Source organism: Diabrotica virgifera, chromosome 9, assembly GCF_917563875.1.
Source record: "Diabrotica virgifera virgifera chromosome 9, PGI_DIABVI_V3a".
Classification (NCBI taxonomy): domain Eukaryota; kingdom Metazoa; phylum Arthropoda; class Insecta; order Coleoptera; family Chrysomelidae; genus Diabrotica; species Diabrotica virgifera.
The window spans coordinates 225,479,800-225,494,494 of record NC_065451.1 but is presented as its reverse complement, the minus strand read 5'-3'; the positions used below and the strand labels follow the sequence as shown (position 1 = coordinate 225,494,494).

The window sequence follows — 14,695 nt, the reverse complement described above, 5'->3', positions numbered from 1 at the left end:
AAATATGAATATACAAAACGTATATTTTTAAACATAAAATACACATAGTTTCAAAAGTTATGCATCACCCCTCGTATTCACGATGTTTACGTTTTTATAAAGCCGTATCTTTATCACATATTTAATGGGCCTTTTTTATAAAAAATATACCATTTTTGGTTTTTTATTTTATTGGATTACCCATTTAATTGACCTGGTTTTGCCAAGGTGTAAACATTTGAAAAATTTATTCTGGTGAAATTTTTGAAAACGATTAAAAATTAATCGTACTTTAATTTCTGAGTTGGACCGTATAAGAATTATCGATTTAGTTGAAGAAGACCATTCACAGCGGTTCGTGGAGGAAAGAGTGGGTGTTTCTCAGAGTGATGTCTCACGGATATGGAATAGGTTCCTGGAGACAAACTCCATACGGAATAGAGCTCGGTCTGGTAGACCCCGAGTTACCAATGATCGACAGAATAGATATACATATCAGAATTTCCATCTGTAGAAATTCTTCTGTATCTGTACCAGCCCTCCAAAGAGAATTCAGGCATGCTACAAGTGTCAGAGTATCGTTGTCTACAATAAGAAGAAGAATTTTAGACTCAGGTTTGAGGAGTCGTCGACCAATAAGGGTTCCTCAGTTACAACCTACACATGTTTTGGACCGCCTCCAGTGGGCTCAAGAACACATAGAGCTCCCCCAACTGTTTTGGAATTTTGTCCTTTTTTCAGACGAGACCAGAATCTGTTTAAATAGTGATAACCGTCGAATTTGTGTGTGGCGAGAGCCAACAAGAGCTGCACAACTAGCCACACACGAATTCGCCGGTTATCACTATTGAAACAGATTCTGGTCTCTTCTAAAAAAAGCGCAAAATTCCAAAATTGTTGGGGGAGCTGTATGTGTCCTTGAGCCCACTGGAGGCGGTCCAAAACATGTCTAGGTTTTAGCTGAGGAACTCTTATTGGTCGACGACTCCTCAAACCTGAGTCTAAAATTCTTCTTCTTATTGTAGCCAACGATACTCTGACTCCTGTAGCATGCCTGAATTCTCTTTGGAGGGCTGGTACAGACACAGAAGAATTTCTACAGATGGAAATTCTGATAGGTATATCTATTCTCTCGATCATTGGTAACTCGGGGTCTACCAGACCGAGCTCTATTCCGTATCGAGTTTGTCTCCAGGAACCTATTCCATATCCGTGAGATATCACTCTGAGAAACACCCACTTTTTCCTCAAAGAACGGCTGTGAATGGCCTTCTTCAACTAAATCGATAATTCTTATACAGTCCAACTCAGAAATTAAAGTACGATTCATTTTTAATCACGTTTTCGAAAATTTCACCAGAATAAATTTTTCAAATGTTTACACCTTGGCAAAACCAGGTCATTTAAATGGGTAATCAGATAAAATAAAAAACCAAAAATGGTCTATTTTTTATAAAAAAGGTCCATTAAAGATGTGATAAAGATACGGATTTATAAAAGCGTATACATCGTGAATGCGAGGGGTGATGCATAACTTTTGAAACTATGTGTATAAACAAAATTGAGGTGGAAGAACAGGATATTTATTCAAAAATAATGTGGCAGCGTACGTGTTAAATCGAGCTTTGACTTTGACATATTGATGACATTGCTGTGTCAGATTTTTAAAAACAAAACAAAACATAACCTTTAAGTTACAAACAGTTTTCACTGAAATTGGGATTTTTAAATCCGAAATGAATAAGACTTATTAATAAGTGTGCTTTTTATTTTTTGCACGATATATCAGTAACATCAAAATGTTTCACTATACAGAAGACCAGACACAAGAAATCGATTATGCTGAATCTTGGGAGATAGCAAAAGAAATTTTTCCCATCTTAGATGACACAGTACTCCTCACAGATGTTGATTACGTTTGTTCAAAACGATACGATTTATCTAAATTGGTGAGGTTTAGGAAGAACCCAGACCTTTCTTTATTAATTCAGCGATTAGTTATAAGTAAACTAGAGCAAAGATTAAGGAATGAGGTAGCTCCAGCATTTTGGTTATACTTCAAAGCTAGTGAACATGAAACTAGAGGCTTCAAACAGTTCTACAACGCCGTAAAATGTTTGCATGACAACTACATAGACCTAGAACAGAATGTCAACATTTTGGAATGGTTCAGAAACGCCACATTGGTCAGCGAGCCAGTTTATGGCGAAGAAAATGTACATGATGCTTACAAACATATATTCAAAGCTACTTTGTTGTCGCAGTTACAGTTAGACTACCAGACAGTTGTTATGAATTTTTATTCTGCTGCGTTGAAGATGGAAGATTTGGATGAAGTTAATGATGGCCAATGTATAATTTGTTCGCAGGACCGTTTAGAATGTAATTGTATGGATTTGTTTACAGAAACAAATGGGTATGTATATTTTATATAATATATTAAACATATTATATCGATAGTTGTTAGCTTTTAATTGAAATTTAAAAATTTATAAAGGGAATACAAACAACATATCTGAAAACACAGTAAAAAATGTGCTAAAAAGGATGGAAAATATCAGAGCAACTAGCCCTCAAGACAACCTACCTGCAGAACTACTAAAACATGCCCATTCAGCCTTAATACAAAAATAAAAACAAATATTAAATTTAAGGCTATGGGTACTTACATAATTTGCAAATATTTTACGGCTATCCCTACCTTTTCTGTCTTTACATGGCAAATTACGTGTAGTAAAATTCACACTGGTATGGATATGTAGATACATATTACTAGAATGTCATTCTACTTGACAATGTCATAACTAGATTAAAGAGATGGCTTTTGAATGTTCTTGGATAACTGTTATTTTTTGTATAATTGCAAATTATTAATTCAGTTAATAAATGTGATAATTTTTTCACTAGCTATGTATTCAGTGAATGTAATAATATGTACCTACAACAAAAACTAATACTCAATCGAGAAACGAGCAAAAGTGTTAAAGTGATTTTTTAATAATATATTGTTACTATGGAACGCTTACAACTTTGAACATCTTTAAAAACAAAATACTTGGATCACAGAATATATCTGCCATGCTTAGCAAAAACGCTGTATCTGCAGAGACATCACATTCGAGTAAAATCGATTTTAGTTTAGGAATTCGTATACATTTACACAGGATATGGCATAAGACGCGGTGTGTTTAATGTGTTTTGGCTTAACTTACGTCATTTTTAGTAAGCAAATAAGATAGATATGCACGTTTGGGTTAGAAAGAAGTAAAAATTTCATTTTTTCAGATTTTTGCAGATACGGCATTTTTGCTAAGCACAGCAGATATCTTAATGTTGTCTGCTTCTATCTTCCATAAATAATACACAATAAATAACTTTTTATAAAGTTTACCTCTTAAATCAATTATTTATCAAATACACTATATATCAATATTATTTAATCAACAACTAAAAATATTCCCGATTCATGTCAAATAATTATTTTAAAATTGTCACTGATTGTCAGTGTCTGACTGACAATATTCTATTCGACTAAGTGCGTTGTATGACAAAGATAGATTTGGCAAATATTACCACGGACATTGTGTTAATTTTTTTCGAATCCTGAAAAAAACCAATAAATATTTTTGAAAAATCTAAATGCAGAATGAAAGACTAAATTATTACTGAGGGCCGAAAGTCCCTTAGAGTAAATAAAAAGTTTATTTTGAATGAGATATTTGAAATTAAAAATAACACTAAATTTTCTCTTAGTTTTTCACCCCTGTAACTTATTAAAATAAACAATATCGAAGTTCTCAGGGACTTTCGGCCCTCGCTAATAACGTAATCTTTCATTCTGCGTTTAAATTTTTTAAAAATACTTATTAGTTTTCTCAGGATTTGAAAAAAAATGAATCCCCATTTGAATAGCATTGCAGCCGAAAAAACGTACCGATCCTCTTAACAAATATCAGATTTTAAACTTTCAGGTCTTCTTGATTTACATTGCTCTGTGTGTTTGGCCTTTCATCTTTGAACAATTCAGTTGCCATTTAAGTATTTCTTGTTCCTTAATAACTTTTCCTGAATTATCTATTGGAGTATTAGTGTTTTTCTTATACAGGCCAGCCACTTCACGAACTTTCTTGTGAATATTGAGCATGTTATGTTTCTTTTTTAATTCTTTCATTTCTGAACATCGATTTTCCATCCACTTTTTTTTAGCCGCTTATATTTTTTATTTTATTTCTCTTCTTTTTCTTTTGTATTCGTCTGACTTATCCTTGTATTGTCTTCTTTGTTCCATAAAGTCTACTATTTCTTCTGTTATCCATTGTTGTTTCTTGAATCTATTAGTTACACTACATTATTCTCGTATCTTGCTCATATATGTCCACAAAAGAATTTCCACGTTTTCTCAACATTTTTTTCTGTTGTTATCACTTCCTTTTTGTATCTGTTTACACCATTTTCAATTTTAGTTTTGTTGAAATCTATAATAGTAATATTCATTTGGTGATATTTTATTTCTATTCCTTTTAGCTTGAATCTTGTATCGGCATAATATATTGTAATGTATTGTAAATTTTGTAATATCCTCAATGTTGACCTTTCACATACATTGACCACCCTGTAATTAATGATTATAACGTTATTTTCTGAATGTTCTATCATTCTTCATTTCATTTCTTTTTGTTCTAGAAAACTTGGAGAAATGACTCTTCTCGAGCCATTAGTTGGCCAAACATTAACAAGTCTCGTACATGAAACCATTCATTCTTATATACACAAAGTGTGTAAAGATAGTTTTGATTCATCATTTGTGGACGTTCTAGAAATGGTACAGTATGCTATAGATAAATAGAATACAGTGATGAGCGTGCTAATAACCAGCAAAATAACGCAAGCGATGGAAAACATATTTATTAAGTTGTGAGATAAAAAGAAATGAAACTAGTAGAGATGCGAAGTTAAGCGATAAAAACCTATAAATTTACATTCTATTTATTGTTTCCCACCTTTAGACTTATCGAACGAGTTTGGCAACTGCCACTGTGACAGTGACAGTTTTAGTTAACATACTTATCTGATACATCTAAAGGTGGGAAACAATAAATAGAATGGGAATTTATACGTTTTTATTGTTAAATTTCCCAATTCTACTAGTTTTATTTGTTTTTATCTCGAAACTTAATATGTTTTTTATCTTTTGCGTTATTTTGGTGCGCTCATCACTGTAGGTATACAATTGTGCATCCTTTTATAATCTCTATCAGATTTTTAATGACATCATAATTTTTTGTAGTGGCTGTATAAAGTAATATTGAAATGGCTGACAAAGATATATTGTTACGATCAATCGGTACCTCTTAAACAAACTGTGGAGACTTTCGAAAAGAAATTGATTAATTTTCTCTATACTATATATACAAAAATGAGGATAGATCAACTATTTAATATCATTATAGGTAAGGAAAATTTTTGTCTAAAGGTATGTATCCATACATTAGTGCTCAGTGCTCCTTGTTCAGAGCTCCCGCTGGGCGCTCACCCTCTTCAATTCAACCTGTTTTCGGTTTTTATGTAGGGGAGCGCATGCCGTGTCCATTTGAGCAGCTACACGAAGCACCAACATATGGATACGCACCTTAATGTTCTGAGAGTGGATCTCGTTTATAATAAACGTTTTCAATTTGTAGAATACCCAGAATCTCTACCGGCTTTAGAAGACCTACGAATATGTCTTCCTAGAACAGATCTAAAGCCTATGCTAACTAAGAAACTACAAAAAGCAATGGAAACACGATTACTACACCCTGGTGTAAGTACACCTGATGTTCTAACAGCTTACGTTGCTGCCATTAGGTCTTTAAGGGTGCTTGATCCTACAGGACTATTGCTCGAAACTGTCACGCAACCGGTTCATGAATACTTGAGGAGTAGAGAAGATACAGTAAGGTAAGGTCAAAAATGAATTACTGGTTATAACATGGTAAATAAGCTAAAGTTTGATTTAATCTAGGTGTGTAGTCACCAGTTTAACTGAGGATGGTCCTAATGATCTAGCAGAGGAGTTGGTGAGAGGAGAGGCCGTTCAAGTTGATGAAAATACACCACTGGACGAAGATAATGAAGACTGGGAAACTTGGGTGCCAGATCCCATCGATACAGTACCAAGTATGTTGATTTTTTTCCCAAAATTTTTATCTGTATAGATTTTTTACATACAAATTGCATATAACTGTTTTATACCTTTTTAGATAGGACTGTTACTTCTAGAAGGACTTCAGACATAATATCAATGTTGGTTAACGTTTATGGCAGCAAAGAACTGTTTGTCAATGAATACAGAACTTTATTAGCTAATCGACTTCTGACTCAATGTACTTTTGATACTGAAAAAGAGATTCGTTATCTGGAATTGCTGAAGCTTCGGTTTGGTGACTCACAGCTACACTATTGCGAGGTAATGTTTTATACTTTAGAAGTTTTTTATCTATTTTGGTACGGTTAAGTTACATTTTGAACTATTTCATAGTCTAGTAGTTTATAGTATTTTTATTTTACCGTGTATTTTAGTATGCGATTTACAAATATTCGTTTATTATAAATATTCGAGGTAATGTTTTATACTTTAGAAGTTTTTTATCTATTTGGGTACGTTTAAGTTACATTTTGAACTATTTCATAGTCTTTTATTTCTATTTCATGAACTATTTCATAGTTTATAGTATTTTTATTTTACCGTGTATTTTAGTATGCGATTTACAAATATTCGTTTATTATAAATATTCGAATTTCATCTTAAACTTCGGAGAAAAACACTGGAGTGTCTCTTCAAGTAGAAAGACATAATAATTGGTGTTACATTACTAATTTGAGCAAGTTGATCAATTTGTTTACCTTGCTGCTTTTAGAAGAATACCAAAGGTATTATGTAACAGAGATCTAAAATTGACATTGAGGATCCCCCTACTTCGCTGCTACGTGTTCTCGGTCTTACTTTATGGTGTCGAGTCGTGGATTGTGGATAACATTGATCTAAATCGCCTTGAGGCTTTCGAAATGTGGTGCTATAGAAGGATTTTAAAAGTTTCTTGGGTGGAGAAGATTCGAAACTCCACAATACGTCTCACAGCAGGACTACTGAAATTATAAAAAGCATCAAGAAGAAAAAGCTGGAGTATTTTGGATATGTAATGAGAGGTCCCAAATACAGTGATGAGCGCACTAATTACCGCAAAAATAACGCAAAAGATGGAAAACATATTAAGTTGTGAGATAAAAAAAGATGAACCTAGTGGAGGTGTTAAATTTAGCGATAGTAACTTATAGATTGACATTATATTGATTGTTCCCACCTTTAGACGTATCGAACGAATTTGAGAAATGCCACTGTCACAGTGACAGTTTTAGTTGACATACTCCTCTCATACGTCTAAAGGTGGGAAACAATCAATATAATGTCAATTTATATTTTACTAACTATCGCTAAATTTACCAACTCTACTAGTTTTATTTCTTTTTATCTCATAATTTAATATGTTTTCCATCTTTTGCGCTATTTTGCCGGTTATTAGCACGCTCATCACTGTATACAGGTTGCTACAAAATATTATGCAAGCGAAAATAACAGGCAAACGCAGTCCAGGACGAAGAAGAATTTCATGGTTGAAGAACTTACGAGAATGGTATGGTATTGATACATTATGTCAATGTTTAATAGGCATGCTATTTAGAGTGGCAGTGAATAAAATTAAGATACCAGCTTTCTGAAAGGACATGACAAATGAAAAAGAATTACCAAATGCCTCTGCCAGGTGCCTCTAAGCCGATCCAATCGCCCACTAGGTAGAAATCTTTAGAGCGAGGATGTGGATTGAGATCCAAGCTTAAAAGAGGGACAAATTTTTTCAAATTATTCACAGTTGAGATCTTGAAGAGGTTAGGGATCTGGCGTTCCGCCAGGTGCTGGGATTGTTCCAGTATCATCGGATTCCCCTTTTGACTTCGATTTAGACCTAGACAGTTGAATTATAAAGTTATGGTTGCTTCGCACCTTGGCACTAGTTAAGCGGTCAAGCAAATAAACATTTGCCGGCAAGTTATAGAAACCATGAAGAGCTGAGAATTAGATCTAAAACATCCGTATAATCTTCTTATTGGTCTTCAAAGATCTGAGTTGCAATTTACCGAAAAAAAGCGTGTAGTTGCAGTCTATTAGGGTTAGATGAAATCAGGACCATAGGCGTAACCAGGATGATCCTAAGGGGGGGGTTACATCTACCTGAAAGGGGGGGGTTACAACTACTGGAAATATCTGAGGGATATGATGTTAAGCGTATAGAGCTGAAAGTACATCCCAATGGGGGGGGGGGTTACAACCCCCAAAACCCCCCCCTGGTTACGCCTATGATCAGGACAAACTGTAAGTGCGGCCATCCACGTTCCGGTATGGCTCAGGTATACCTGTACAGGTAATCGTGTGCAGGTATACCTGAGTAGGCGAGAGCACACACACGCTACGGTAAACATGAAGATTTAATTCAGTTGAAAAATGGCAAGCAAAGACAACGCGATCGCTTTAGTCTGTTTGCTAGTAGTAGTACCTATAAAGTATAAAAAGATGCGAAAACACAAATTTGGTATAAAGATTGGCTTATAAAAAATGTACATATAGTCATACAAGATTATCAACAGAATTAACTTCAGATCCTTCAGATTACCGTAATTATTTGCGGATGAGGGAAGAAAGCTACTAAAAACTTGTCACTTGTAACTCATCTAATTTCATTTCGTTTCCGATTTGACATGATCACACATATATGTGTCACCAATTAGCAATCCTGGACCTCGGAGGTAAACTACACTATGTCATTTCAAGCAACTGTGTTTAGCCTGTGTTTGCAACAAAATTTAGAGTACTTAGGATGTTAATAAAAATCTGATATATCCCATAATTGGTTGAAAGACAATATGACCATATTTTAATGATAATATATAACCAATTTGTATAATCTAACTAATAAAATAAGTGGATTAAAGGAACTTTGTTCAAAATAACACCATGTCGACATAGTGTAGTTTACTTCCGAGGTCCAGAATTGTATTTAAAGCTAAATTCGAAACTTACTAAATAAGACGACTGACGCGATAAGGAAATCAAAACCTGTACAGGCGAACCGTAGAGACACACATACGTTCCGGTCAACAGGTCTGTGCAGGTAGAAAATACTGAATTTCGGTTCTTCTCCGGTCTCCTGCACAAGTAGCTGTACCTGTGCAGTTTTGCCTGCAGCGTCTGGGACACATATTCCGGTATACCTGTACAGGTTACCTGCACAGGCAAGCCTGTGAGATATACCGGAACGTGCATGGCCGCACCTATTTAACATTTTTTTATACAGGGTGTCTGCGTAACTTGGAACCATATGGGAAACTTTTTTAATATCAATTTTACGAAAAAAAGTTATTCTTCATAAAGTGCTCTGCAGAGTCTAAAACCTAAGATGCAGTCATCAGATATCAAATTTTATCAATAATATACGAGGTGTGTCCAAAAATATGAATTTCGCTCAAGAGTAATGTGCCTTTATATTTCACAATATCAAAAATTGTTATTAAGAAAAGTTGTTTGTAATTAAAAATTATGTTATAATATGCATTTACACTCTTTTAATTGAAAAAAAATTGAAAATTTTCATCAAATTTGGGATACCCAACATCATTTTTATTTTATGATAAGTCCGTAATTATTAATTTTGCGAAAAAAAGTTATTCTTTATAAAAATTTCTTAATAGTCAAAAAACTAAGATGCAATCATAAGATATAATTTTTTTTTTAAATTTTATACGAGGATTGTCAAAAAATATGAATTTCGCTCAAGAGTAAAATACCTTTATAGTTCACAATATTTTAACTAGAAGAATGCAATTGCATATTGAACCATAGTTTTTAATTCTGAACAACTTTTTATAATGACAAATTTTAATATTGTGAAAAATAAAGATACTTTACTCTTCAGCGAAATTCATATTTTTTGACATACCTCGTATAAGATTGACAAAATTTAATATCCTATAATTTTATCTTAATTGTTAGACTATGCAGAACGTTTTATGAAGAATACATTTTTTTCGTAAAATCAATTATAACGGAGCTATCATAAATAAAGTGATGTTGATGGTCTGTGATTTGAGGAAAATTTAAAAAAAAAAAAAATTTCACTCAGAGAAGTGTAAATGCAGATTATAACATAATTTTTAATTACAAACAACTTTTTTAAATGATAATTTTCGATATTTTGAAATATAAAGGCACTTAACTCTTGAGCGAAATTCATATTTTTTGACATACCTCGTATACTGTTAATAAAATTTGATATCTGATGATTGCGTCTTAGGTTTTAGGCTATGCAGAGCATTTTATAAAGAATAACTTTTTTTCGTAAAATTGATATTAAAAAAGTTTCCCATATGGTTCCAAGTTACGTAGACACCCTGTATAACCCATTTGTTTTAGGTAATGCTGAAGGACGTAGCCGACTCAAAAAGAATAACGCAACACATCAAACAAGAAAGCGATTACGTAGAAGAAGAAATACCTGTATCGGCGATGATCGTTTCCGCTCAGTTTTGGCCCGCTTTCAAAGAGGAAAAGCTTGATCTGCATCCCAAGGTTCAGAATCAAATAGGCAAATTCATATCTGCGTTTGAAACTCTAAAGGGCAGTAGAACGTTATGCTGGAAGACCCATTTGGGTTTCGTGGACATAGAGGTCGAATTGGCAGACAGGACTCTTAATTTGTCAGTTTCTCCAGTGCATGCTACAATTCTGATGTATTTTCAAGATAAAGGTAAGTGAAGGGAAGTGAAGTGTCAAGATTAATTCTTTCTACTAGATAAAAGATAAAAGTGAACGACAGTTTATGTTTCCTTTCGATTCAGAGGATATCCACCATCCCTAGACAGCTGTTTCTGTCTCTAGATGTCTTCAGTAGGACTATGTGAACACCTCTGAACCAAGACGAAAATAAACTGCGTATTTAAGTGGAATTTCAAAAATAAATTAAGTCCCCTTTTAAGACGCTCTAGCGACATCTCTTAGAGAAAAGAAGAAAGGTCCCAGACACAAAATTCGTTATTAAAATAAAAATTAAATAACAAATAATGATTTAAATCTGAAACCTTTCTTGGAACCCCTTTCTGGTAACACCCTTTATCTCTGACTTTTACAATTTATAAGCCAAGGGATTTCTGAGGCTCTTCTTCTCTTCTCTAAGAGATGTCGCTACAGCGTCTTAAAAGTGGAATTTAAATTATTTTTGAAATTCCACTTACATACGCAGTTTATTTTCGTATTGGTTCAGACGTGTTCTCGTAGCCCTACTGAAGACGTCTAGAAACAGAAACAGCTGTCTAAGGATGGTGGATCTTTATCTTTACTCAGATTTTGAGTATTGGAACTATCTTTCGGACCTTTTCCTAGACGAATAAGACGAAATGTGGTTGCATATTTTGGAATCCTTCTCTCTTTCTTTATTCGTCGTCTCTTGGCTTATAAATTGTACAAGTCAGAGATAAAGGATATTACCAGAAAGTGGTTCCAAGAAAGGTTTCAGATTTAAATCATTATTTGTTATTTTAATAACGAATTTTGTATCTGGGACCTTTCTTCTTTTCTCTTTCTACTAGATTCAACTACTTTGTTGCAAGATGATACTTTTTGCAATCTGACTATAACTTACCCTAACTAAATAATTAATTAATTAATTGCCTTATAATGAAAGTTCCATTTTTTGTTGATACACCCTGTATGAACCCAAACTGACTTTTCAATATTCCTTATGCTTAATCTTGATTGTTTAATATAGTTTTTCAAACCTTCAATTATCGTTTCAGGAAGTTGGGAGTTGGAAGAACTAAGCAAAGTGATGCAATGCCCTGCAACTGTTTTGCGACGAAAAATTAGTTTTTGGCAATGTCACGGGATTATCGCAGAAACGACTCAAGACGTCTTTTCTATACAAGACGAACTGGACCAAAAACCAGCAAGCGTACAAGAAGATCTGTTTGTAGAAGACTACGAGACTGAGTCAGCTATGGCAAGCGCACAAGATCAGAGAGAAGAAGAACTACAGGTATTTCTTTTTTTATACTTATTAATTAATAGGGAACTTGCTCATTTTTTTTATTACATAAGAATGTTCAGTTTTGTTTAAAAATGAGATTTCGAAAATTTCACGCTTCAAAAACTCATAATAACTTAGAAATACAAATTTAAACTCTTCTGTAAAATAAAATAGTTCAAACGACCCGTGACGTCACATAGTTTTATTATATAGGTAGTTATGTTTAAGGTTATATTTAGGTATATTCTTCTCCTTCTTTAATTTATTGGCCTCCACCTACTTGTGTATTTGGCCAGCTCATCGTTGCGGAATAAGGGAAATATTTATATTCTAATGACATTTATCGTATGTCATTGTAATAATATATACCAGTTTGTTAAGATTGGAGTTTGATACAGTTTTTGAAGGAAAGGAAAGAAGGTTTACTATGGAAAATAAAACCATGTTGTAAAAGTACAAGTTTTCTATGAATAGTTCAAACGATCAAAAACACTTGGACGTCACATAACTGTATTGTCTATTGACGTTTATATTGTCTAATTTAAAATTATATACAATTTTGTTGCTTTAGTTTAAATTTAGAATAGTCTTTAGGGGCCAAGCGGAACACAAAAACAACTTTTTTATCTTTGATACATGTTTTAAATTATGTTCTGTTGTGATTTATAACATTTTTGTCGAATTTAAAATTTTATGCAAGTTCCCTATTGAAATTAAAGGGAATGCAACGTAATCTTCAATCAGTACGTAACAAATAACTGTGTATATCCTTTCGTAAGTTAATTTTTTGTTGCCTTCCAACTTCTTTGCGTTTGTTTTATGAAATAAATGAGTGATAGAAATAAGTGGAAGATTATAAATAGAATGAACAATTTTTGCAGAGTTTTTTTTACATACTTCTTATTTTTGTGTATATGTATATGACTGTCTATTTTTTATTGTGCCAATAAGTTGTCGTTCGATTATTTTGAGTTGTTTTTCTCCCATTTGGTATTCTTTTGAAGTCCTTACTTTTTTATTATTTCATCCATGATCAGGTTGAACAATAGAGCACTCAAGGAATCCTTCTATCTTATCCCATTGCCATCTTAAATTGGGTCCGTTAGTTCTTCTTGAGTTTGGAGAAGAAAACAATTCGTATATTCTTTTTCTCATGAGCATCTTTCAGTGCGTCACAGTTTTTCGATTTCTTTCTAACACATTAAATTGTATGTGACAGAAAAAGAGGCACGTCGGTGATTACAGACATTTATAACATTTATTCTAGTTGTAGATAGATGGCGCTATAATCGAAAAAAAAATTATTTACGAATTATATAATATATCTACGAATATAATCTGTACAATTTATAAGACTATACAAATCAAAGAAAATACCATTTTATAAATGCAATAAACACAATTGATTTGTTTTTATGCCAAATTGCAAATAAAATGTGACAACTGTAAGATTTAACTAAAATGTCATGGTAGAATAAATGTTATAAATGTATATTGTCACGGACTTACCTTTTTTTCTATCATTTGTGACGCACTGAAAAATGCTCATGAAAAGTACCATACCTATACGTATTCTTTTAGTTGCAAATTTATGGGTACAAGCGTGGAAGACTGTGACATTATATGAACTAATTATTTTATGTATTACTGGACATTGTCAATTATTACAATATCTTTCACTTGATATTCTAATAGCTATTCTTAATTATAAATATTTTTACAGACGTTCTGGTCTTACATCGTGGGTATGTTGATGAACCTGGATACTCTACCTATAGAACGAATCCATCAGATGTTGAAGATGTTCGCTTTCCAAGGACCGACTATAGAGTGTACCATGCAAGAATTGAGGGCTTTCTTGGATCGAAAGTGTCGAGAGCATCTTTTAATTTATTCTAATGGTTATTACAAATTACCTAAATAAACTTTCTTTGATAAGACTATGTTAAAAAGTGATTTATTTATATTCCAAGCTAACCTAAACGGAAGAATAGGACTGACATGGGCGGCTTATGGAAAACTGAGGGAAGCCTTTAGATCAGATTTTCCCTTGTGTTTGAAAAGAAAGGTCCTTGATCAATGTATACTCTCAGTTCTATAACGTATGGAGCAGAAACATTGACCTTTACTAGAAAAGTAATCAATAAAATACAAGTGGCACAGAGAGCAATGGAGAGGTCAATGTTGGATATATCTTTCAGAGGCAGAGTTCCAAATAAAATGGGAGAAAAACTGGTGTTACGAACGCAGTTCAAAGAATTACACCGCTGAAATGTAATTATGGGCGGTACACGTTGTCAGATTCAAAGATGGAAGATGGACAAAGAAAATTTTAGAGTGGAGACCTAGACAGGATGCTTATCGTAATCGAGGGCGTCCTCCAACAAGATGGTCGGACGACATAAAGCGCATCCAACACAACTGGATTCAGGGTGATCAAGATCGGATGCAATGGAATTATCTACGGGGGGCCTATGTTCAGCATTGGACTAAAAACGGCTGATGGTAAGTAAACTATTTTTTTATTTGTTTGTGTATTTTTGAAGGGAAGTGACAGGCATTCATGTCTTCTGATGCATAATACCTTTTCTTCTATAAGCTGT

At 33.4% G+C, this 14,695-nt stretch overlaps 1 protein-coding gene across 1 annotated transcript; it reads left to right on the top strand.

Annotated features, from left to right (window-relative positions):
* Positions 1 to 1,639: 1,639 nt before the first annotated feature.
* On the top strand, positions 1,640 to 14,044 carry LOC114335151 (anaphase-promoting complex subunit 2). Its single transcript, XM_028285325.2, has 9 exons — positions 1,640 to 2,395; positions 4,663 to 4,801; positions 5,267 to 5,429; positions 5,661 to 5,919; positions 5,984 to 6,138; positions 6,222 to 6,427; positions 10,484 to 10,817; positions 11,863 to 12,101; positions 13,816 to 14,044. The coding sequence occupies exons 1-9, from the start codon at positions 1,779 to 1,781 to the stop codon at positions 14,014 to 14,016; spliced, it is 2,313 nt and encodes a 770-aa protein (XP_028141126.2). The 5' UTR covers positions 1,640 to 1,778; the 3' UTR covers positions 14,017 to 14,044.
* Positions 14,045 to 14,695: the final 651 nt, after the last annotated feature.

What these genes read in the sequence shown, in the direction of transcription:
- LOC114335151 (XM_028285325.2), top strand. Translation starts at nt 1,779, where the DNA reads ATGTTTCACTATACAGAAGACCAGACACAAGAAATCGATTATGCTGAA. An exon ending in ACTATTTAATATCATTATAG is followed by an intron (nt 5,430 to 5,660) that starts GTAAGGAAAATT and finishes TTCAATTTGTAG; the next exon opens with AATACCCAGAATCTCTACCG. An exon ending in AGAGAGAAGAAGAACTACAG is followed by an intron (nt 12,102 to 13,815) that starts GTATTTCTTTTT and finishes ATATTTTTACAG; the next exon opens with ACGTTCTGGTCTTACATCGT.